This window comes from Coptis chinensis, chromosome 3 (assembly GCF_015680905.1).
Source record: "Coptis chinensis isolate HL-2020 chromosome 3, ASM1568090v1, whole genome shotgun sequence".
In the NCBI taxonomy this organism is placed as follows: domain Eukaryota; kingdom Viridiplantae; phylum Streptophyta; class Magnoliopsida; order Ranunculales; family Ranunculaceae; genus Coptis; species Coptis chinensis.
In genome coordinates this window covers 123160956-123183793 of record NC_141458.1, presented here as the reverse complement: position 1 = coordinate 123183793, position 22838 = coordinate 123160956, and the positions used below count along the sequence as shown (strand labels likewise).

The 22838-nt window shown below is 40.0% G+C and overlaps 2 protein-coding genes and 1 long non-coding RNA gene across 4 annotated transcripts; 2 read left to right on the top strand and 1 right to left on the bottom strand.

Annotated features, from left to right (window-relative positions):
- Positions 1-3: 3 nt before the first annotated feature.
- LOC147514061 (uncharacterized) lies at positions 4-1254 on the top strand. The gene has a single exon (XM_086597473.1). It carries the CDS (start codon positions 209-211, stop codon positions 1085-1087), a length of 879 nt encoding a protein of 292 aa, XP_086453599.1. The 5' UTR covers positions 4-208; the 3' UTR covers positions 1088-1254.
- On the bottom strand, positions 145-17058 carry LOC147514060 (pentatricopeptide repeat-containing protein At4g22760-like). 2 transcript variants are annotated; one of them, XM_086597471.1, is made up of 4 exons: positions 14082-17058; positions 13823-13978; positions 13578-13710; positions 145-2521 (listed from the first exon to the last, which is right to left on the bottom strand). In XM_086597471.1, the coding sequence occupies exon 1, from the start codon at positions 16847-16849 to the stop codon at positions 15128-15130; it is 1722 nt and encodes a 573-aa protein (XP_086453597.1). In that variant the 5' UTR covers positions 16850-17058; the 3' UTR covers positions 145-2521; positions 13578-13710; positions 13823-13978; positions 14082-15127. The 2 variants fall into 2 exon arrangements, with proteins under 2 accessions (XP_086453597.1, XP_086453598.1); XM_086597472.1 differs by lacking the exon at positions 145-2521 and adding an exon at positions 12632-13056.
- A 3808-nt stretch (positions 17059-20866) lies between these two features.
- On the top strand, positions 20867-21872 carry LOC147514059 (uncharacterized). The gene is made up of 2 exons (XR_015215887.1): positions 20867-21089; positions 21558-21872. It is a non-coding gene; the product is annotated as an uncharacterized LOC147514059 (long non-coding RNA).
- The last annotated feature ends 966 nt before the right edge of the window (positions 21873-22838 follow it).

Below are 22838 nucleotides of genomic sequence, written 5' to 3'. Positions count from 1 at the left end.
ACCTATTTCCCAGCTCAATCCATGGGCAATTCACACTAGCAAAACGATTCTATTTACACTAATTAAATCTTTCACCAAATTCAGTGAAATCACACTCCTAATTGCATCCCTATAAATATACACCATTCACAAATACAGTTCATCACCCACACAGTACACCTCGAATCACTAGTACCACTAAAAGAGTACTACAAACAGTGAATAAGAAATGGGTTCCAAGAGCCATGCATCAGTAGCTCTTTTCCTTGCACTCAACCTCCTCTTCTTTTCCCTTGTCACTGCAACGAGCTGCTCTTACTGTCAGCCTAAACCAAAGCCAAAGCCAAAGCCAACTCCAAGTCCTCCCAAGTCAAAGCCTACCCCAACACCTAAGCCAACATTTACACCACCAACGCCTAAGCCAGCATCAACGGCTCCAACTCCACCAACGCCTCCAACTCCACCAACTCCACCAACGCCTCCAACTCCACCAACGCCTCCAACTACTCCAACTTCAACTCCACCAACGCCTCCAACTCCACCAACTCCATCAACGCCTCCAACTCCACCAACGCCTCCAACTACTCCAACTTCAACTCCACCAACGCCTCCAACTCCACCAACTCCACCAACGCCTCCAACTCCACCAACGCCTCCAACTCCTACAACACATCCAACTCCACCAACACCAGAGCCAAAGCCAACACCTCCTACTCCCACACCTAGCCCACCAGTGCCAAAGCCAACACCTCCTACTCCCACACCTTGCCCACCAGTGCCAAAGCCAACACCTCCTACTCCCACACCTTGCCCACCAGTGCCAAAGCCAACACCTCCTACTCCCATGGGTAGGTGCCCAAGAGATACTCTAAAGCTAGGTGTTTGTGCCAACTTGCTTGGTGGATTGGTTGGTATTGTAATAGGTACTCCTGCTGAGAACTCTTGCTGCACTCTCATCCACGGGTTTGCTGACCTTGACGCGGCTCTCTGCTTGTGCACTGCTATGAAAGCCAACATATTGGGTATCAACCTCAATGTCCCAATATCCCTCAGCATGATTCTCACCGCCTGTGGAAAGGATGTCCCATCTGGTTTCGAATGTGCCTAAGCAATCGTACTTTTAGTTGTATTAAGCCTCTACAATATCGTAGTATTAGTAGAATTTCTGATTTCAAGTTTTGGCACTGATTATCCTGCTTTTCTTCTCAATAAGTTCTCCCTTGTAACATTGAGAAAGGATTGAATAAAAAAAAATTATGTGGACAAGTACCTAAATATATGCTCACACAGTGAACGACGCCAGTGAATGACATTAAAGCATGTTTTGTGAGGGAGTAATATACACTTCCATTGAATATTAGCCACGTGTCCAACACACCAGGACGATCACACTCATCCACATATTCAGGTCGTTGATGACCAATTCATACAGATTAAGCGATCTCATCAGCACCCCGAACGTCCTTCTCCCATAGCGCCCGCGTCCAGAATGTCAAGCTTCTACGCAACCTGGCACACTCGAAACACTCTCCTGAGCAGTACGCTCAATCGAGCTCAAATGCTTTATGGCACTCTAAGTCTTCCTAGACAACGGGATATACATCTCTAGGTCTAATTCCTACTCAAATGTCAAGACAACACACACCAAGCATTAAAACAAAAGAAAACTAATACTTCAAAGCAAACATGCATTTCATAAGTGCAAAATACGAACTGCCTGAACATACTCAGGAAACCAGTTCTTTATAACTACCGAACTGCCACTTATGTGGAAATCAGCTCGTCCAAATACCAAAATTACAGCAAAAAGTAAAGGCAAACTGCCTAGGTCGCCCCAGGTTAACAGCTCTTAATGTATGTAGCACAAGCCATAGCGAACATAAAAGACAAACTACCCAGGCAAGCCCAGGAAACCAACTCTATTGTATTAAGATAACCCTTTTAAAGACAAAACAAAGACGAACAGACTTTCAAGAGAACACTCACTCAAAGCTGACAAGATTCAAGAAACATTCGGCAAATTCTCAGTGGCTAGGGGCTCTAGTGCGACCTCCAAAGCGGCTGCATCCAAGGCTAGATCTAAGACAGAGTCATTCACAAGAACAGTACCTTCAGATACAGGAAGAACGGTACTAGCATCTCTAGGTGTGTCTATCACTATTGCACCTCGAGCCCCACGATCTGGTTCCTCTTGTAAAGCAAGATACTTATGCTCCAGCTCGTTGTAATCTTTGGCCAGCTCAGTCGCCTCTCCAAACAGAGTCTCATAGGCGTCCTACACCGCCTTGGCTGCAGCTGTTGCTTTCTCAACATACCCAGTGTACAATGCCACCTCGTCATTCGCTTCCTCCAGTGCCCCTGCCAGGACCATTTTCTCCAAAGCGACCTGACCATGCTGCTTCTTCAATTCGTCAAAACTAGCGTAGAGAGAGACTTCAATGGTACGAACGTTCTCTAGTTCTTCTTTCATCTTCTCTCGTTCGCTCTTTTCAGCATCAGCGATCATAGCCAGCTCTTTCAGTTTCTGGTATCCAGATAGTACCTACAAAACAACAGTACACTCACACATCAATACATCATTCTACCTACACACCGCAAAAAGCCAAACCACACAAATACTTACCAAACAATACCCAAGGTCCATCGCCCTCACATTCGCGGCAAGGTCTCCCATGGCATCCAGGTTCTGCCGATCTCCATTGAGAGCAATGCTATCCAAAGCTTATTTCGCTATAGGAGCCGGGCGGAAGCTATAGTCGAGCTCAAGACGCATTCTAAGTCTCACCAAAGGTCGATTGACATAGGAGACCCCCTTCTCAAGGGCACAACCCTTTCCCTTGCCAAAACCAGTCTTGGCACCTCCCTTACTTGAAGCTTTTTCTTTACCTCTACTAGCTGGGGGAAGAACAACAACAACATAACTATTTTTCTCCTTTTCGAGGGAGTTCAGATCCACATCTCTCAAATCGACCCTCTGGAACGACCTCCCCCGGGAACTCAAACCACCCTCAGTTCGCCCAGTCAGTCTATCAACAGAGCGATGACCCGAATCTCCCTCATTATGCCCTCCAAACGAGCCGCCTTGGTCGCCCTATCGTCTACATCACCAGCTTTTCTCTTTAACAAGCTTCCAGGTTCACGAACTGGAACACTAAGCTCCTCTACATCCACCAGAACGGGCACACGCCTCCTAGGTTGTTCCCTAGGAGTAGGATCAGAACCAGCATGGTGACCCTTCCTACCAAAATGCTTGGTCACACCATCATCACCCCCAGAGGTCCCACCACCACCTACAGGCCTCACCGGCCCACTCCGGCTCCTGTTCCTAGCCTCCCTAGTTACAACGCCACTATCTTCCTTCTCTATGACAAACTTGCTAGACGACGCACTATCGACCTGACCACGAGCCCTTTTCTTTTGACTCTTCCGCTTTAGCCTTATCCCACGACCTCCCCTTTCCACAAAGAAAGCCGCTACCTCAGGCAGTTTCTTTTGCTTCTAGCTCGACTAAGCTTAGCGAATCTCTCGATCACTCCCCAGTTAGTACGACTTGTAATAGGGACCTCTGCAAAACAATCAGTTCCAAAGTCAGTTCAAAATAAACAAATATTGCTCAATATACAACAAAAGACACAAAAACATACCAGCAAAATTGCAAACCCTAGTATGAACGAACTGCAAACCCATTAGCACAGTAATTTCCAATTAACAACAACGGCCTTCTCTCCCAAGGTTTGTTGCTCACACCACCCAGAATGCTCGACTTCCCTGTTAGCGTCTGCAAACTGAAATTATTGGCATGAAATCACTTCACAGCAAAGTGCTCAAGAATATCAGCAGCCTCAATACGATACTCCCCGCTATCGTTCAACAGATCGAAAATTCTAAGCAACCGCCAGGTGTTGCCAACGAACTGGCATGACGCTTTCTTACAAAAGTTCAAAAAAGCAAGTTTCGAAAACGGTATTCTCATACCAGCTCGTAACTGCCCCTCACAGACAACTACCCCAAAACATAGCGGTATGTAACCGTTGCTAAACACATTTGCATCCTCCCCAAGTTCGTGTATCTCCAAGTCGCTTACATGTAATATCATAAGCTTCCCTTAACTCTACAAAAGCTTTAGCAGCACGCTTATCTAATACCCTAGGCGGTAAACCACTAGAGGATGACGAAAATCTATTACCAGAACTACTCGCCACAGTGACCACAGAATCAGAACCAACATCTTCAACTTCCTCACTCAATGAAACCTCTCGAATCTCATCAGATCGAGTATCATCTGAATCAAACATACTTCCTCTTCTAATACAAGTTCACGACAACAAGTAACTACAGCTAAACCTAACAAACCCAACAAGAAACAAGAATCAAAAGAAAGAAAAGCGCAAAGGAAAATGGCAGAAACTAACCTTAGCCTCTTGAACTCAAAGGATGCAATGAGAAACTCATCAGTTCTCCAGGCGTATATTGCAAGCCACCGGTACGTTTCCCAAAGAAACACAATCATGTATTTAACCCTAACATGCCACGTCGCTCCACAAAACAAGGCGGTTAGCTTGCGACCCTTCAAATCAACCGTCCCACGTGCCATCCGTCGCGTTAACTTAAATCTCACACCGATCGCTATCCAAGATTTAACGACCTGGCGAGGGGCAATCAATGAGGAGTAATATACACTTCCATTTAATATTAGTCACGTGTCCAGCACACCAGGACGATCACACTCATCCACACATCCAGGTCACTGAAGACCAGTTCATACAGATTAAGCGACCTCATCAGCACCCCAAACGTCCTTCTCCCAGAGCGCCCACGTCTAAAACATCAAGCTTCTAGAACGCTAACTCTAGCCAGCACCCCAACGGCTAGTAACGTATGTTGCAGCTGGCATCATCAATACCAGAGCTTCAACTATGCTTGCCATTACTCCACTGCAAGACACCTTCATGGTTCATTAAATGTCATCAAGTCCAGAACTTGACCTGACACGAGAGAGGAGGAGACGCGGTCATCTTTGCCTATATAAAGAAGATAAGGAACTACGTCTGACCTGATTCAAGTCCCCCCCCCCAGCAGAGAGAACTTGATACGTAGACAATTCATCCAAACGAACTCGGTCAATTCAATCCCACAAACACCTTTCCCTCCGAAGATTGCCTATATCTGTAAGGTTAACCAAATATAACATTTACATGTTCCAATCAGTTCTTATATAAAGACCAAGCTGGTATCTTTAAAAATTGTACATTTACCAATCCACAGGCTCCCTTGGACTATTGTACTACACTTCCTATATATTTTTGTCATAGAGTTGGAAGGTTGTCCACAACAAGACTATAATGTACAACCACAATGCAGAAATAGTTCATCTGATGCATTCCTCTGTTACCCATGCTTGATACTGTCAGACCACTCCCTAAACAAAGTGGTGATGTCCAAGAGCAATCTGTTGGCGTTATCCCTCACATGAGGAGAAAAGGTGTTATGTTTTGCGCATAAGCTAAAAAGCGTGACCCACGAGAATAAAGCTTTTCTGGTAGCGACACCCGCCATGCCTTGGTCGACCTCCAGGCACTTTAGCGCGATCCGTGCTCAACTTGGCCTTGCTCGAGGCGCGCCCTGTGCCCATGCCTATTTTTCGGAGAATTTTATTTTTGTGGACCGCGAGTTTGCAATAAGGGTTGGGGTTTTTGGCAAAATCTAACACTCAAAGAAAACACACGAGAGACAACATAAAAGTCATAAAAAACCCAATCTTGAAAGCTATCAAGATTGAGAGATAACCTTTATAGAGATACAACCCTGTAAAGAGAGATGAGTGATCTAGTAAGGTGAGAGACTGCAAGAAGTGATTGTAATCTTCCTTCCCACTTTATATAAGGACTAGCTCTTGTGGAAGTAGGCATCATTGGATGAACTACGGTATATCTTTGTGTTGTGGTTTGCTTTTACTGCTTTTACATTATTATTATCTATTGTTAATAGTTGTTTAGCGAGTTGGGCATGTTAGTTTGGTTGTATGGAATATTTAGATTGTTGTCTAGAGTTGAATTGAGTTCAAATACAAGTTATCTGTGTAGTGGAGAATCGATTGGTATTAGTATTAACCTCAACAAGTGGTATTGGAGCCAGGTTAGATTAGCCTAGGGTGTTATCCGAATCTTGGTCGGAAGGTGTTTGACAAAACTCCTTAGAAAAGATTTAAGTTTAAATAATTTGTAGAGATGGACAATTCCATGAACACTCACATGATGAGTCTGAATAGGAAGAACTACACCATTTGGAAAGCCAAGATGGAAGACTTGCTTTATTGCAAGGACTTAGCACAACCTATTGAGAATGGAGGAGAAAGACCGAAAACGGTTGCTACGGCTGAGTGGAGCAAGCTTGACAGAAAAACAATTGGGTACATTCGACAGTAGATTAACGACAGTGTTTTTCACTATGTATCCCAAGAGACTACAACTTTTGGCTTGTAGAAGAAACTCGAAGACCTCTATGAGAGAAAGTCGGGCGGAAACAAAATGCTAGTCATTAAGAAGTTTGCCGACACGAAGTACCAAGAAGGTTCTTCAATGTCTGAGCATCTTAACAAAGTACAAAATACCATCAATCAGATGCATTTGATGAAGATTAATTTGGGAGACGAAGTTGAGGCTTTGTTTCTATTAGGCTCTCTACCCGAAAGTTGGGAGACGTTAGCAGTCTCTCTACACGGAGCAGCCAAGGATGGAATTATTACCATGGAGATGGCTACCGCGTCTTTGTTGAATGAGGAGACTAGGAGTTCAAAAGGCAGCTACTCTCACTCAGAGATCCTTGTCACAGAGAAACGGGGGAGAGGTAGATACAGAAAACCATCTCATTCTAAAGGTGATGACAGAAGTAAATCTAGAGGTGAAGCTAGAACTCCTAAGACAGAGAGGCAATGTTACTATGTGGCTAAAGAGACCCACGGATATGAGTCGCGAGAACAATCGAAGAGGGATGAGAAAAATAACCGCGGTACATGAAGACATGGTGCGAGGAACGAAAACACGTGCAAAGATACTCACCGCACTAGTCAACGACCAAGTGGAAATTGTATCGATTGTGGTGTGTCCGCCTTAGTACCTCATGTCGAGGGATCTGAGTGGGTGATAGATCTGGGGAGCATCCTATCACGCCATTAATCCGATTGGGGAATTCTTCACTACCTATTGGTGAATATGGTGAAGTAAAGATGGATACTTGATGGCCTCGAAGATTATAGGCATTGGTGATGTTCATGTAGAAACCAATGTCGGCTACACCTTGACTTTCAAGGATGTAAAGACATATCCACGACATTCGGCTAAGCCTAATTTGTTTGGGAAGTTAGATGACGATGGCTTTGTAAACTTGTTTAGTAGCGGGGTATGGAAATTGGCGAGAGGTTCCATCAGAAGCGACCGGAAGGAAGAAAACTTGCTCTCTTTACAAAACACCGGCTAGTTTGTGTAAAGCAGAAGTGAATGTGGCAGAAGAAGAAGCTTCCTCCAAACTGTGGACACAAGAGACTGTGTCATATGGGCATAAAAGGGATGGAAGTTCTTGCTAAACAAAAGGTTTTGCCAGACATCAAAGGTACACATTTAAATACATGTACTCACTGTTTGATAGGAAAGCAATACAGGGTGTCTTTCTAAAGATTCCCGTCTCACAGAAAGGACAATGTCCTTGAACTAGTGCACACAGACTTATGTAGTCTTATAAAAGTGAAGTCCCATAAGTGAAGTCCCATGGGGGAGCTTCATACTTCGTGACCTTCATTGATGATGCATCAAGAAAGATATGGGCATATAGTCTGAAGACCAAGGATGAAGTACTTTGCATATTTGAGAAATTCCACAACATAGTGGAAAAAGAGACTGGGAAGTTGTTGAAGTTTATTCGCTCAGATAATGGGGGTGAGTACATTGTGCCGTTTGAAGAGTATTGCAGAGTCATGGGATTCGTCATGAGCAGACCGTTTCCAAGACACCGCAACAAAATAGAATAGTAGAGAGAATGAACCGTACCATTGTAGAGAGGATGAGATGCATAATATATCACTCTAAGCTACCTAGAACCTACTGGGTAGAAGCAATGCGTACAGCCATGCATGTGATCAACCTATCGCCCAAAGCCTCCTCAATAGTGATTATCTAAAGAGTATGGTCGTGAGATGTTGATTATGGATACTTAAAGGTATTTGGGTGCAGGGCATTTGTGCATATTCCGAAGGATGAGAGATCCAAGCTTGATGACAAAGTCAAGCAGTGCATTTTTCTGGGTTATGGAGATGAAAAGTTTGGTTACAAACTCTATGATCCGATTAACAAGAAGGTAATCCGAAGTCGGGATGTTGTGTTCTTAGAAGACCAAACCATAGCAGACTTTGAGGAGGGTGAGAAGCTACATTCTTTCACTAATGATCTTGTTGATTCATAACCATAAGTTCCTACTATGGAACGTGCAGAAGGCATTGAGAATACAGAGAACCATGAGTTTGAATCTCATGATGAGAATTCTATTGCTCATGATGGGATAAAACATATTGGTATAGAGGATGCAGATAAAGTGCATGAACCACCACCAGAGCAAGCAGAAGTGCATCCTCCTGAGGCACCAACAGATGGGACAAAGAGATCAAACAGAGAGAGACTAACTTCAACCAGATATCCACCACATACATACGTTCTACTATCGGATGGTAGAGAACCTATGTACTATCAAGAGGCACTTGAAAGTACAGACAAAGAAAAGTGGTTGAAGGTCATGCATGACGAGTTGGATTTTTTGCATGAGAATCACACTTATGAGTTAGTTGAGAAACCGCAAAGACAAAAAATTCTCAATAATAAGTGGATATACAAAGTTAAGCATGAGGAAAACAATCCTCACCCAAGGCACACAGCTCGCCTTGTTGTGAAGGGATTCGGTCAAAGGAAAGGGATTGACTTTTATGAGACTTTGATGACTTTGATGGGATTGACTTCAATCCGGGTGGTATTGGGTATAACCGCAAGTATGAACCTAGAGGTTGAGCAGTTAGATGTTAAGACATCCTTTCCATGAAGAAGATGTCTACATGGACCAGCCAGAGTGGTTTGAAGTCAAAGGCAAATAGCACCTAGTATAAAAGATGATAAAGAGCTTGTATGGGTTGAAGCAAGCACCAAGGCAGTGGTACATAAAATTTGATTCCTTTATGACGAAGCAAGAATCCAAAAAGTCTGCTTCCGATCATTGTGTGTTTGTTCAGAGATTTACAGATGGGGATTTCATAGTGCTCTTGTTGTATGTGGATGATATGTTGATAGTTGGCCCAAACATCAACAAGATATCTAAACTTAAGAAAGACTTGAGTAAGTCCTTTGAGATTAAGGATTTGGGTCAAGCAAAGCAGATACTTGGGATACGGATCACTCATGACAAAAAGAGTGGGAAGTTGTGGCTTTCTCAAGAAAGCTACATTGAGAAGGAGTTGAAAAGATTCAACATGGATCAAAGCGAAACCCGGTCGGTTGTAAACGGTGGCGGTTCCTCATGAACAAAAAGAGATGTCCAAAGGGTGAGCAATGCATGGCGAGTCGGATGGAAAAGGATTCATTATGCATCCGCAGTGGGCAGCTTGATGTATGCAATGGTGTGTACAAGACCGGATATTGCTTTCGCCGTTGGTGTTGTAAGCCGTTTTCTGTCAAATCCGGGTAAGGAACATTGGGAAGGTGTTAAGTGGATATTGAGATATTTCAAAGGCACTTTCAAATCGTGTTTGTGCTTTGGTGGAAGTAAGCCCTTATTTCAAGGTTACACTGATGCAGACATGGCAGGTGATGTTGACTCGATGAAGTCCACCTCCGGTTATCTAGTTACTTTTGCAGAGAGAGTAGTTTCTTGGCAATCAAAGTTGCAAAAGTGTGTTGACCTCTCCACTACAGAAACCGAGTATATTGTAGCCACTGAGTGTTGCAAAGAGATGTTATGGATGAAGAGGTTTTTCGAAGAACTAGGACTAAAGCAGAAACAGTTTGTAGTTCTATGTGACAGTCAGAGCGCTATCCATTTAAGCAAGAATTCGAGTTTTTATTCTAGATCCAAGCACATACATGTACGTTATCATTGGATTAGAGAAGTACTCAAAGACAAGCATTTGTGTATTGAGAAGATCCATACAGACAAGAACGGGTCGGATATGATGACCAAAGTCTTATCGAAAGATAAGTTTGATATTTGTTGTGCTACCGCCGGAATGGTAGCAGACTCCTCGTGATGATTTGGAAATTGCATGGAGGTATCCCCCCTCACTGTTCGAGAGGGGGAGATTGTTGGCGTTATCCCTCACATGAGGAGAAAAGGTGTTATGCTTGCGTGCATAAGCCTGAGCGCGACCCGCGCTCATGCCTTGGTCGACCTCCGGGCACTTCAGCGCGATCCGCGCTAGACTTGGCCTTGCTCGAGGCGCGCCCCGCGCCCATGCCTATTTTTCGAAGAATTCTATTTTTGTGGACCGCGAGTTTGCAATAAGGGTTGCGGTTTTTGGCAAAACCTAACACTCAAAGAAAACACACGAGAGACAACACAAAAGTCAGAGAAAACCCAATCTTGAAAGTTATCAAGATTGAGAGATAACCTTTACAAAAATACAACTCTGTAAAGAGAGATGAGTGATCTAGTAAAGTGAGAGACTGCAAGGGAGTAATTGTAATCTTCTTTCCCATTTTATATAAGAACTAGCTCTTGTAGAAGTAGGCATAATTGGCCGAACCACGGTATATCTTTGTGTTGTGGTTTGCTTTTACTGCTTTACATTATTATCTGTTGTTAATAGTTGTTTAGCGAGTTGGGCATGTTAGTTTGGTTGTAGGGAATATTTAGATTGTTGTCTAGAGTTGAATTGAGTTCAAATACGAGTTATTTGTATAGTGGGGAATCGATTGATATTAGTATTAACCACAACATAATCCACCCCGACAAAAGTGCGCATGATACACAAATTATGCAACTGCTAGTAATCAAATTATGTGTAGTCCGCACCTCTTTTCAGGTTGCAATCAGCTAGTCGAGAGATCTAGAAATATGTTCAGAGAACTTGCAGTTAAATTTCAAAATCTAATAAAAACTTGAATGGAACAAAAAACATAAATAGTTCATGAAAATACAAACTAAATTTCTAAGTTTCAGGCTAACACCGCGCACAGTTAAAAAGCGTAATTCATCTCTTTTATGAAGCATCCAGCTCTCTTTCCCTCTCTTTTCCATTTTTCACTGCCACATAATGATGGAATATGTCTCGCTAATAAGGATCAGAAACCACAACGGCTTTTCAATTTTAGTTCCTGTTATAGTGGATAACAGAAAGTGCAATGTGTAAACCAAGACTACTTGCGTTAGCAATTTTTACAGCAACACCATGGTTTTATGATTCTGCCGGTTCAAGTGTGAACTGGAGTTGGAGCTCTTCAGGTCGATTTTTATATGTTGAATACAACCGGTTTGAACTGACCGATTCAAGTTAGAAACCGGTAAACTCGGTGGTTCAAGCAAAACTCCGTTAAAAAATCAGTTCAATTCGGTGGTTTTTACTCACTCCGGTTGAGTTGTTGCCAAACATTAAATACGAATATTAACCTTAAATTTACAATAGGGAGACCTTCAAGGGCATAAAAAATAGATTTAAACAGTAAAACGGGTTTAAAACGTATAATACGTAAAAGAAACGATAAAAACTAATGATAAAAAATATAATAGATAAGGAGTTTGATTTTTTATAAAAGTAGAAAAAAAAATAGACATATAAAATAAAACAAATAATAATACAAATGAAAGAAAATTCAAATACATGAAAATATCAAATTATAATTACTCATCCAAATACTATAAGTTTTAAATTCAGTACCAAAACACGACTCTAAATAAGATACTACTAATTACCTACCATAATAGCATAATCAAATACTACAAATAAGTTAATAACTTTAAAATTTCTAATTATTAATAGTCCAAAACAAAATATAACTGTCTCAATAAATCAATCGTTAACCCACTCTTCAAAAAGGTAAACTCCAAAACTCTTTTTTCTTCTCGCGTTTTCTTTTGGATTATTATTAAAAAAATAAAAAAATAATAAAAATAAAATAAACGGGAGATTTTCAAAATCTTGGGTTTTAAATGGTTTTTAAGTTTAAAACGCATTTTTTTGAAAAACCCGGGTTTTAAACTAGAACAAGACGCCTTGCTAATATCTCGGGTTTTAAACGTATTATTTTTAAAAAAACGCCGAATTTGGTGACAAAGATCGGGACCGGCCTGTCCCAATCCGATTCTGAAAACCATGATCAAAATGGTTTTTAGAATATATCTATCTAATAAAAAAAAAATCGGTGTGGAACCCGCAAGGCCCCATCTGGCGGCTAACATTGCATTTCACAAGTTGTGACATGACACTTTCTAGTGAGCTCAAGAGTGTGATGGTTAGCTAAAGGCTGCTGGGTGATACTAGATCAGACTTATAAGTCAACAAAGGCTGTTGGGTTTGGGCCTCTGAGGAAAAATTAATTGGGTTGATTGTTCATCGTCGGGCTGTAGCCACAGGCAACCCCTAGTATTATATACAAACCAACTAGTAGGAGAAAAATCAGAGAGCTTTTCATCAATACTATCAATGTTATAACAAAATAAGAGTGATACAGAGGGAGTTGATTGCTATGCTAAAAAGGTGCAGTCATCACGAGTGTGTCCAAAGAGACTCAAAGACAAAACCATTAGTGGGCACTGCAGACAGACGACAGACGCCTCTTAAAACATTCGGACTATCGCCATATCAATCCACATATTGTTCAGAGATCAGACGCAGTCGGGTATACTCGAAATAACAATGGAACAGTTTATCTTCCAACTATGCAGGCAACGCCTTAAAACAATATTCCAAGACTATCTAGTTTTGAGCCTTACAATACATTTTAGATTGCAGTATGTTGCCTACACATACAAATTTGAGATACATTTTTACTCATCAACTCCATTCCTGAAAAGGCGTTTTCAAATGCAAGATACTATGAGAAAATGTTTCTGCAGAAGCCAAAAGTGGATGTTTCAACAATTTATAACATATCCATAACTAGATACATTTGAAAGTTTATGTTATAATTGGGCGTTCCAAAAATTTAAAGCCAAAATAAACAAACAAGAAGTCATCGAACTTACAAATACCAATCAATTTTTTCTTTTTTTCGTTTTGGACTAGGTTACATTAACACTCCGTATTGGACACGGATGAGAATTGTCAGACGCGGCAAAATATCAAAATTCGAGATAAATTACATACAATATGTGTCCGACACGGACACGTGGATATGTATCCGACACAGATTTTTTTCAAAATATGGCGTGTCCATATAACCTAGGTTTTGGAGGAACAGGGTGAATTAATAATTTCCTAGTTAACACGCCCTCAAGAAATTGATAACGTATGATTCTTATTGAGGCTTGCATATGGAAGTTAACAATCCAGATTAATGAACGAGATACTCTTGATCAGAAAAATATATGAAAGAAATGAAAGAGACATCAAAGAATGTTCACAACAATACCTCCACTTTTAGGCCTTGTAAATGGAAGCATCTCAAAATCATCATCAACATCATCATTCGCATCATCAATGTCGTAATCAGTGGATTCTTCACTCTCACTCTCACCAACACCTTCTCCGATCCATATGAATCACTACAGCAAAAACAAAACACAAATAAGACTCTCCTACATATATAATATAATACAAGAAGCCAAAAATAATTACAATCACACACTACAATTTCATACAACTCGCAACGTATACCTTTCATCATCTTCTTCATCAAATTGGCAGCTTTATCAAGATAATAACCCACAAGGTGAACGCTTCTTGGACCAATAACAGAGAAAGTCACAACATCCTCTGCGAACTCGAAATTCAGAACCAAACTCTTCTTCCACAACGCGCCAGTGCCCAATGCTGCCAACACACCACATCACAATACACCAATCTTGTAAACCAATACATAATAACGAAATTTATTGGGGAACAAAAACAAAAGGATGGGTGTATGGATTATTACCTGGGAAATATGAAGTCTGCCTCGGGTTTTATCAAATATGGTGTTCCTGGTTTTATTTCCACACCAGATAAAGTAAACAATAGTAACATAAGAAAACATGGATTAAAACCAGGATGGCTATGATATGCTGTTCTATTTATTTCTCAGAAGCTGCGGCTTGTTCTTAAAACCGTACGACTATAAACCCCAAATTGCGGTATTTTGATTGGTTCAATTTCTTGTAATTTGGGGTTTATAGTGTATGAAATAATTACAATCACACACTATAAACCCCAAATTTTCAGATAGTGGTGAGTTGCATGCTGGCATGCATGATTGCATGTATGGCTGTCAATGGTTTCGATCCTTGTTATTAGGAAATAAGAACACGAAAAATATCTCAATTAGAGGAATGCTAGCAGCTGCTCAATATATGAGTTGCATGCTGAAGCCATGAGTGCAGGACTGCAGGTAGACTATCTCACTAACTTACAAAAAAGGCAACCTAATTTTTTTTTGCTGGAAACAAACAAAATAGCGACTGGGGTTTCACTATTGGACTATAGGGAATCAATTAGCGTGACAGATGCACAACTAAAAGGAAAGGGGAAAACACTAAATCCTTGCATTGTTAGAACCTGTTTAGCATGGGAATAACACCATGGATACCAATAAGTGTAAACAGTAACTTTACAAATGCTGTTTTCAGACTCCAGCTGACTAGGATTTAAGCCAATTCTTTTCAAACTCCGAATAAGGAAGGTCAGTCACAAACTGGGTATCCATTGGAATTTGGATAACACAATGATGCTCGGACCATCACTAGATGGGGCCAACTTATTTAAGATCAAACAAATGAGTTCCAGGTTATAGCTTATGCATCAGTCTGAATGTTTGATTCAGCCATTCTGATCGTATGCAAATAATAAACCGAAAACCCCCACTCTTCCAGCTTTTAATCATAGCTCCCGTTTGGGAAAGGCAAAGAGACTTCCCGAATGAAGGTTAGGTTACGGAAGTATATATTCAAACAAATAGAAGTAATCTGAAACTCTGTATCCACACTTTCAAGTTGATTCCATCCAGCTACAACCAGGCGTCTTGGTCAACTTCGTTTCCTCCATCATTTTTCTCAATCTTTTTGCATCATCCCATCTTTCAGCAGAAGCATAGATATTAGCTAGAAGAGAGCAATACCCACTTGAGTCTGGCTCCATCTCAATGCAATGTTGAGCAGCAATTTCACCCAGCTCAACATTACTGTGTAACCGACAAGCAAGAAGCAAGGCTCCCCAAACACCTACATTAGGTCCCATTGGCATACTCTTTATCAATCCATGTGCCTCGTCCAACCGTCCAGCCCGACCAAGAAGATCAACCATGATGCCATAGTGATCCGCTGAGGGCATGAGTCCATGCTCAGTCATCGAAGAAAAGCATTTGTACCCTTCTTCAACCAGTCCAGCATGGCTGTAAGCAGTTAAAATCCCGGTATAAGTAATTGAATTTGGCCTAATTTGAGCAGTTGTCATCTCTCTGAAAAGCCTAATTGCTTCAAAAGCTTTACCATTTATGCCACATCCGAATATCAATGCACTATATGCAACCACATCTTTCTTTTTCAAGCCATGAAATAGCTCATACGCCTTCTCAATGTTACCACATTTAGCATACAAGTCGACTAGAGCAGTAGCCAGGTGATCATCCAATTCAACCCCAATTTTACTCCTATAAGTCTCTATCCATAACCCGAATTCCAAGTCTCCCAACTGAGAACACGCAGATATAGCACAGGCAAATGTCATTTCATCAGGCTGCACATTTACATTGTGTTTCCTCATTTCATTAAAAAGCTGAAGAGCTTCCTTCGGTCTACTATTCTGAGCATAACATGCAATCATAGCATTCCACAACAACAAATCCTTTTCACCCATCTGATCAAAGAGCTCAGAAGCCGAATCAACATCACCACTCCTTGAATACCCAGATATCATTGCAATCCAAGAAACATTGCTTCTCTCCGGCATCTCATTAAACAACTTCTTTGCCTCTTCCATGTTTCCACAATCAGCATACCCACTAATCATTGAATTCCAAGAAGCAGAATTCCTGTCTGGCATATGCGCAAACAAATGATTTGCCCTTTCAAAATCCCCGGCTTTTGCATACCCCGAAATCATCGAATTCCAAGAAACAACGTCCTTAATCGGAATTTTATCAAAAATACCACGAGCCTTACATAACTCCCCAGCTTTCAAAAACCCAAAAAGAATCGAGTTCCAAGAAACTACATTCTTCTCTGGCATCTCATTAAACACTTTTTCAGCAGTTTCCATATCATCCAACTTTGAGTAAAAATCAAGAAGAGACGTTTGAACATAAACATCTGAACAATACCCATACTTAACAACCTGACAATGTATTGATACACCAAATACCTTGTCATACATTCGAGCACACGCCTTAAGAACACCCGATACAGCGAATGTACTCGGACGGGGTTCTCCCACACGATGCATTCGAACATAAAGCGCAATGGCATCTTTGAACCGACCATGTTTCGAGAAGTAACGAATGGCAGTAGCCCATGTGAATTCATCTGGTGTTGGCAATTGATTAAACACTTGGTGGGTGTACTGAAAGCTAGCTGTAGAAGATTGGAGAAGATTGTGTAGAAAAATGGGATGCAGCTCGTTCAAACCGTTGGTGAGGATTTGAGCGTGGATTTGTTTAATTTGGTTGAAAGTTTTGGATTTAGTGAACAGTGTTTTCAGTTTTGAGACCAGCATTTTAAGTTTGGAGGGAAAAAAAATGTCGTTATAATCGTATTAAAGGAGGTTTGGGCTTTTTTTGTATATTGGGCCTCGGCCCATGACATTATAAAACAAAGAAGTGGCCCATTAGACCCAATAGCCGTGACGGGGACGTGACTACGTGAGGACTTGGAAAATATCTTGGCGACGTTCTTTCTTCATAATCATGCATGTGAGCATGTCGATCGGTATCATTTTGAGTTTCTGGCTGTCAATATATAAGCAGATATGATTCGAGTTTTTCATTGAGGACAAAATAGAAAAAAGAAGGAAAGCTGAAAAAGGAAAAGTCAGTTGAACGGACACTTGAAACTTGGATCCATCCGCATGAAGTCTACTGTGGTACAGTTTGCTATTTACTTAATGCCAAAAGTTGTCGGAAATATAGAAAAATACTCGAGAGACTCTAGTCTCAATCGACCATAGATCGACTGAAATAGCTACTATTAGGTTACTACAAAGTCTACAATGATCTTATGATCTAGTGCACAGAATGATATCCAGTCAAGGGAACATGTTAAATAAATGAGCAACTTAAGCAATCAGGTTGGTGTAAAAAATGAAAGATAGAAACAATGTTGCTGTTCGTGAGCTGATATGCTCAGTCCGTCAACTTCACTGATACTACAATGATCGTGCACAAAATGATAACCAGTCAAGTGTATAATTTCAATGAACTGAAAATACTAAATGTGTATTACAGTGGTTATATATTTATACACGTACAGAAAATCTTCACCAGAATATTCTAGGTGTAGAATATCCTAACTAAAAAAAGATATTATAGAATTTGATACACAAAGAAACATAAATAATGAAACATATATGTTGTATCTATTCTTCACCATTAGCATGAGCAGTAGATTGTGTTTATATAAAGTGAACATGTTAAATAAATGAGCAACTTAAGCAATCAAGTTGATATAAAAACTGAAAGATAGAAAGCATTATGTACGGAACAATGTACTGCTGTTCGTGAGCTGATATGCTCAGTCCGTCAACTTCATTCACTTCAACTTCACGGGGACGTGAGGACTTAGAAAATATCTTGGCCACCACTGATCTTCGTGTCCTGAATCTTCAGTCCACGACGTTTGTAATCATGCATGTCGATACCATTTTGAGTATCATGCATGATTCGAATTTTTATTTGACGACAATTTTTTTTTCCACAAAATAGAAAAAAAAAAAAGCTGAAAAAGGAAAAGTCAGTTGAAGTCTACTGTGGTACTGTTTGCTTTTTCCTTAATGCCAACAGTTGTCGGAAGTATAGAAAGATATTCAAGAGACTCTCGTCACAATCGACCATAGATCGATTGAGCGAGTCCTATAGCTACTATTAGGTTACTACGTTACAATGATCTTATGATCTAGTGCACAGAATGATATCCAGTCAAATGAACAAATGAGAGCAACTTAAGTAAGTTGGTGTAATAAAAAATGAAAGATAGAAAGCATTATAAATGGAACAATGTACTGCATGCTATTCGTGAGCTGATATGCTGTCCTTTAACTACTTCACTGATTCATGAACTCGTCGCGGCCAAGAACATCAACTGTACTTGATATGCAAATTAAAGTCCAACAAGCGATTCAATGAGAAAACAAATTTTGGAACTATCACTAAGATGACCAAGAGTTTAACGAAAAATTTACTAAACCATAATAGTCTCACATATCTACATCCTAGAGACGAAAAGCTTGCAGCTTGTCGATGATCCCTATCCCGTATACATCCAAATGTAGGAGCATCACCTATTTCAATTCCCATGCCAGCTCAATCCATGGGCAATTGACACTTGCACAACGATTCTATTCCCATTATTTAAATCTGCTTTCACCAAATTCAGTGAAATCACACGTACTCCTTGCATCCCTATAAATACTCGCCATTCACTAATACATTTCATCACCCACACACCTCTAATCACTTGTACCACTAAAAGAGTACTACAAACAGTTAATAAGAAATGGGTGCCAAGAGCCATGCATCAGTAGCTCTTTTCCTTGCACTCAACCTCCTCTTCTTTTCCCTTGTCACTGCAACAAGCTGCTATTATTGTCATCCTAAACCAAAGCCAACTACATTTCCTCCCAAGTTAAAGCCTACGGATCCTGCACCTAAGCCAATATTAAGGCCTCCAACTCCTCCAATTCGCCCAACGCCTCCAATTCGTTCACCGACTCCAACTCCACCAACGCCTCTAACTCCACCAACGCCTCCAACTCCACCAACTCCTCCAACTCCTCCAATTCGTCCAACGACTCCAACTCCACCAACGCCTCTAACTCCACCAACGCCTCCAACTCCTCCAACTCCTCCAATTCGTCCAACGACTCCAATTCCACCAACGCCTCTAACTCCACCAACGCCTCTAACTCCACCAACTCCTCCAACTCCACCAACGCCTCCAATTCGCCCAACGCCTCCAATTCGTCGAATGACTCTAACTACACCAACAGTACCTCCAACTCCACCAACGCCTCCAACTCCACCAACGCCTCCAACTTGTCCAACGACTCCAACTCTACTAGCACCTGAGCTAACATCAGCGTTTCCAACTCCACCAACGCCTCCAACTCCACCAACTCCACCAACGCCTCCACCTTGTCTAAAGCCTCGAACTCCACCAACTGCACCAACGCCTCCAGCTACAACAACTCCTGCAACTACACCAACTCCACCAACACCAGTGCCAATGCCAAAGCCTCCTACTCCCACACGTATCATGGGTAGGTGCCCAAGAGATACTCTAAAGCTAGGTGTTTGTGCCAACTTGCTTGGTGTTGTAAAAGGTACTCCTGCTAACAACCCTTGCTGCACTCTCATCCACGGGTTTGCTGACAAACAGGCTCTCTGCTTGTGCACTGCTATCAAAGCCAACATATTGGGTAGCAACCTCAATGTCCCAATATCTCTCAAGTTGATTCTCACCGCCTGTGGAAAGAAGGTCCCATCTGGCTTCCAATGTGCCTAAGGGCAATCGTGCCTTTTATTTCTATTAAGCCTTGTTAGTAGCAATTCTCCGAATAATTAATAAATAATAAAGGAATTGAATTTTTGAAGGTATAAACGTTTAATACTTCTGTACTTTTCAATAATTCAAAATAATTCACGTTTTTTTCACTAACATATAAAACACGAATTCCCGAATTATTTAAAATTTCATTTAAAAAAAAACTTCATATAATAGGAAAAAAAAATAGAAAACCAATTTCTTATAAAGATGAGTAGTATGAAGATACATAAATAAGAACAAAACTATGAAGGACATTCTTAAATGCTTAAACGCCTTTTGTTTATATGTGAAGGACAGTTTTTTTTTTGCAATTCAAAAGAGTAAACTAATATAGAGAAATGAATGTGTTGCTTCTAATTCTTATTTTTCCCTACAATTTGCAAATTTCCCTACAATTTGCATTTCTACACTCTAAATAGATATGAGTACAAAAGAAAGAGAAAAAATAATTGATGTTTGGGCGAGTCAAATACAAGACTCCAGCCTGACTAACACCTAATTGAAACGTTAAATTTCAAATGAACTTGGACAATATGGTCAGATTTTTTAAATTTAATACCATGGAATTTAAGTTTTGTAAAGTAAGGGGAATTTGTAACTCCTTTTTACTTCTTAATTTCTTAGTAAATAGGTATTAATTACTTCAAAGATGGGTTACCAAATACAGTATGTATTAAATATCTCAAGCCTTTTGGAGTGCGTTTTAATTATATACTAACCAAAAGTCCGCAAAAATTCATCAAGAGACAATGAGTCTATATCAGTAAGCCATTTACTCGTTTAACGTCTTTCTCTCCCTCTCTCTCTACGTAAAGGAATTTTTTTAAGAATTTAAAGAAAGCTTTCACTCAATTATTTATTTTCACTCAATTATTTAGTTCCAAAAGGAACCATAAGTGAAACTGAATTTCTCCTCCCATCCTTTGGCTTCTCACAACCTCACACAACTCTCTGGCAAAGCTATTAGGTAATTTCAAATCCAATTTAAACTCAAATAGATTCAATGATTTTCATTTGGATGGATTTGGTTAAATAAAATATTTAAAATTTGGTTGCAATTTGATCGTTTTAATTAGTTATGTTTGATGTCGGGAGGACGGATATTCATTAGTGAGTTTTTGAAGAAGGAAGAAATGAAAAACATAGATTCTGACCAACTAATTATCAATGGCAAATAAGGAGATCACTCAAGCAAGGTATGAACGGTGAACCTTTTTGGATTTGCCAGTTGGCAATAATCTGATCTCATTAAACTTCTCTAATTGCGTTACTGACCAAACTTAAACCCAAATGCCTGGTATAGAATATTTTATTGACACTGTTGCTTACCAATTTATTCATGTACGTTGTAGCTCAAAGTACGATTTTTTAATACAGAAAAATGGCGAAGGGAAATTTCTGTCTTTATGTTAAATGTGTGGAATTAAGTTCACCTTTTGTTTAGTAAATGAATGTTCTTGCCGTACATTTTTTGCTGTTTTTCTTACAGTCATTGACAAGGAACTGTATTTTCTCAATTTTGTTTTATGAGCCTAAATTCTTAGACTCAAATCTTATAATGTGATTTGTATGGTCAGGGTTCACCATATCAAGTTCCCGGCCATTGTTATTTTCATAGTTACATTAATTTATTTATTGTCTATCCCGTTGTCATTTTGATGCAGGTACCTGAAAATTAAAATAGTAAACACATATATTCATCTCTCACCATCGTAATTGCTTGGGTAAAGGCTTAGAATTAAATGACGTGCAGTTCCCAGATATAACCAACCTTTGAAATGGTCCATTCCAAGCTTCGTGTTGGTATGTGCTTTGTCTGTCTAGCTAATTTTTATATCTAAATCTTTTTTATTTTAGCGAAAAATGTATTATGAATTTAGTCATAAGGGGAGCATTATTGTAGATTGAATGTGGCTTCTCAAGCTATTTAATGCAGGTTTTTGAGTATTGAAAAAACTAAGTTATAAACTTTCAGTGTACGTTTGATTTCTTTCCTTCCTCTTCATTCACTTTTACAGATTTTTTAGCATCTCTTCCACAAACTCATTAGGGTTATTACTGTGTATAACTATGATTGGGTATATGTACTTCACTCTCTAATTCATAATTAAACATATGTATTGGCAAAAGTTTAGGCACATGGATGTTAACTGCAGATGGTTTTTAGAATCTAGCTACCTTAAAGCAGATGCTACTACATGCATAGCTTTTTGAATGACTTGAGGACAATGTATCAAGTTACACTCACTATAACATAACGCAATAAGTTTTACATCTATTGTCTCTTCACTCTTGGCATACCCGCTCCCCTTTTTGTTTGCGGAAATGTTAATTGTAGATATAGTTGAGAGCGTGTTTTTAGAAATGTCAATTGTAATAAACAAAGATTCCATTATATTGCAGCGCTCTCAATCTCCTCTACCAATAACTGAGTACGAATTCAATAAGATTTCTATTATGACATTTATATAATGACTAATGACCTCATAAAATTGCCAGTGCCATTGGATGGCGATATGAAACCAAAAGCCTACATTGTTATTTGCCCTTGAACAAACATTGTATATTTCTATTGTATATTTCTATTTCTGTGGCACTTTAACACCCTAAGCCGTCACAGATTCCTAGGCAATAGTACAAAGTTCATCTAGGTAGCAATCAACTAAAACTAATGGGAAGACATAACAGTCTACAAGATCCTACTGTTTGTGACACATTTTCGTTTGTATGAAACAATTGAACTATTCATATTAGTACTAGTAAACCCCTAAACACGGACACCGACACGCGACACGGATATGCGGACACGACATCATTAAAAAAAGTAGGCCGGACACGGATATGTCATGGACATGTTAAAGAAAAATTATATATATATATACACACACACACGTCATGAAATTTAGCCCTCTCCACTAAGTTTAAATCAAAATATGAAAACTAGT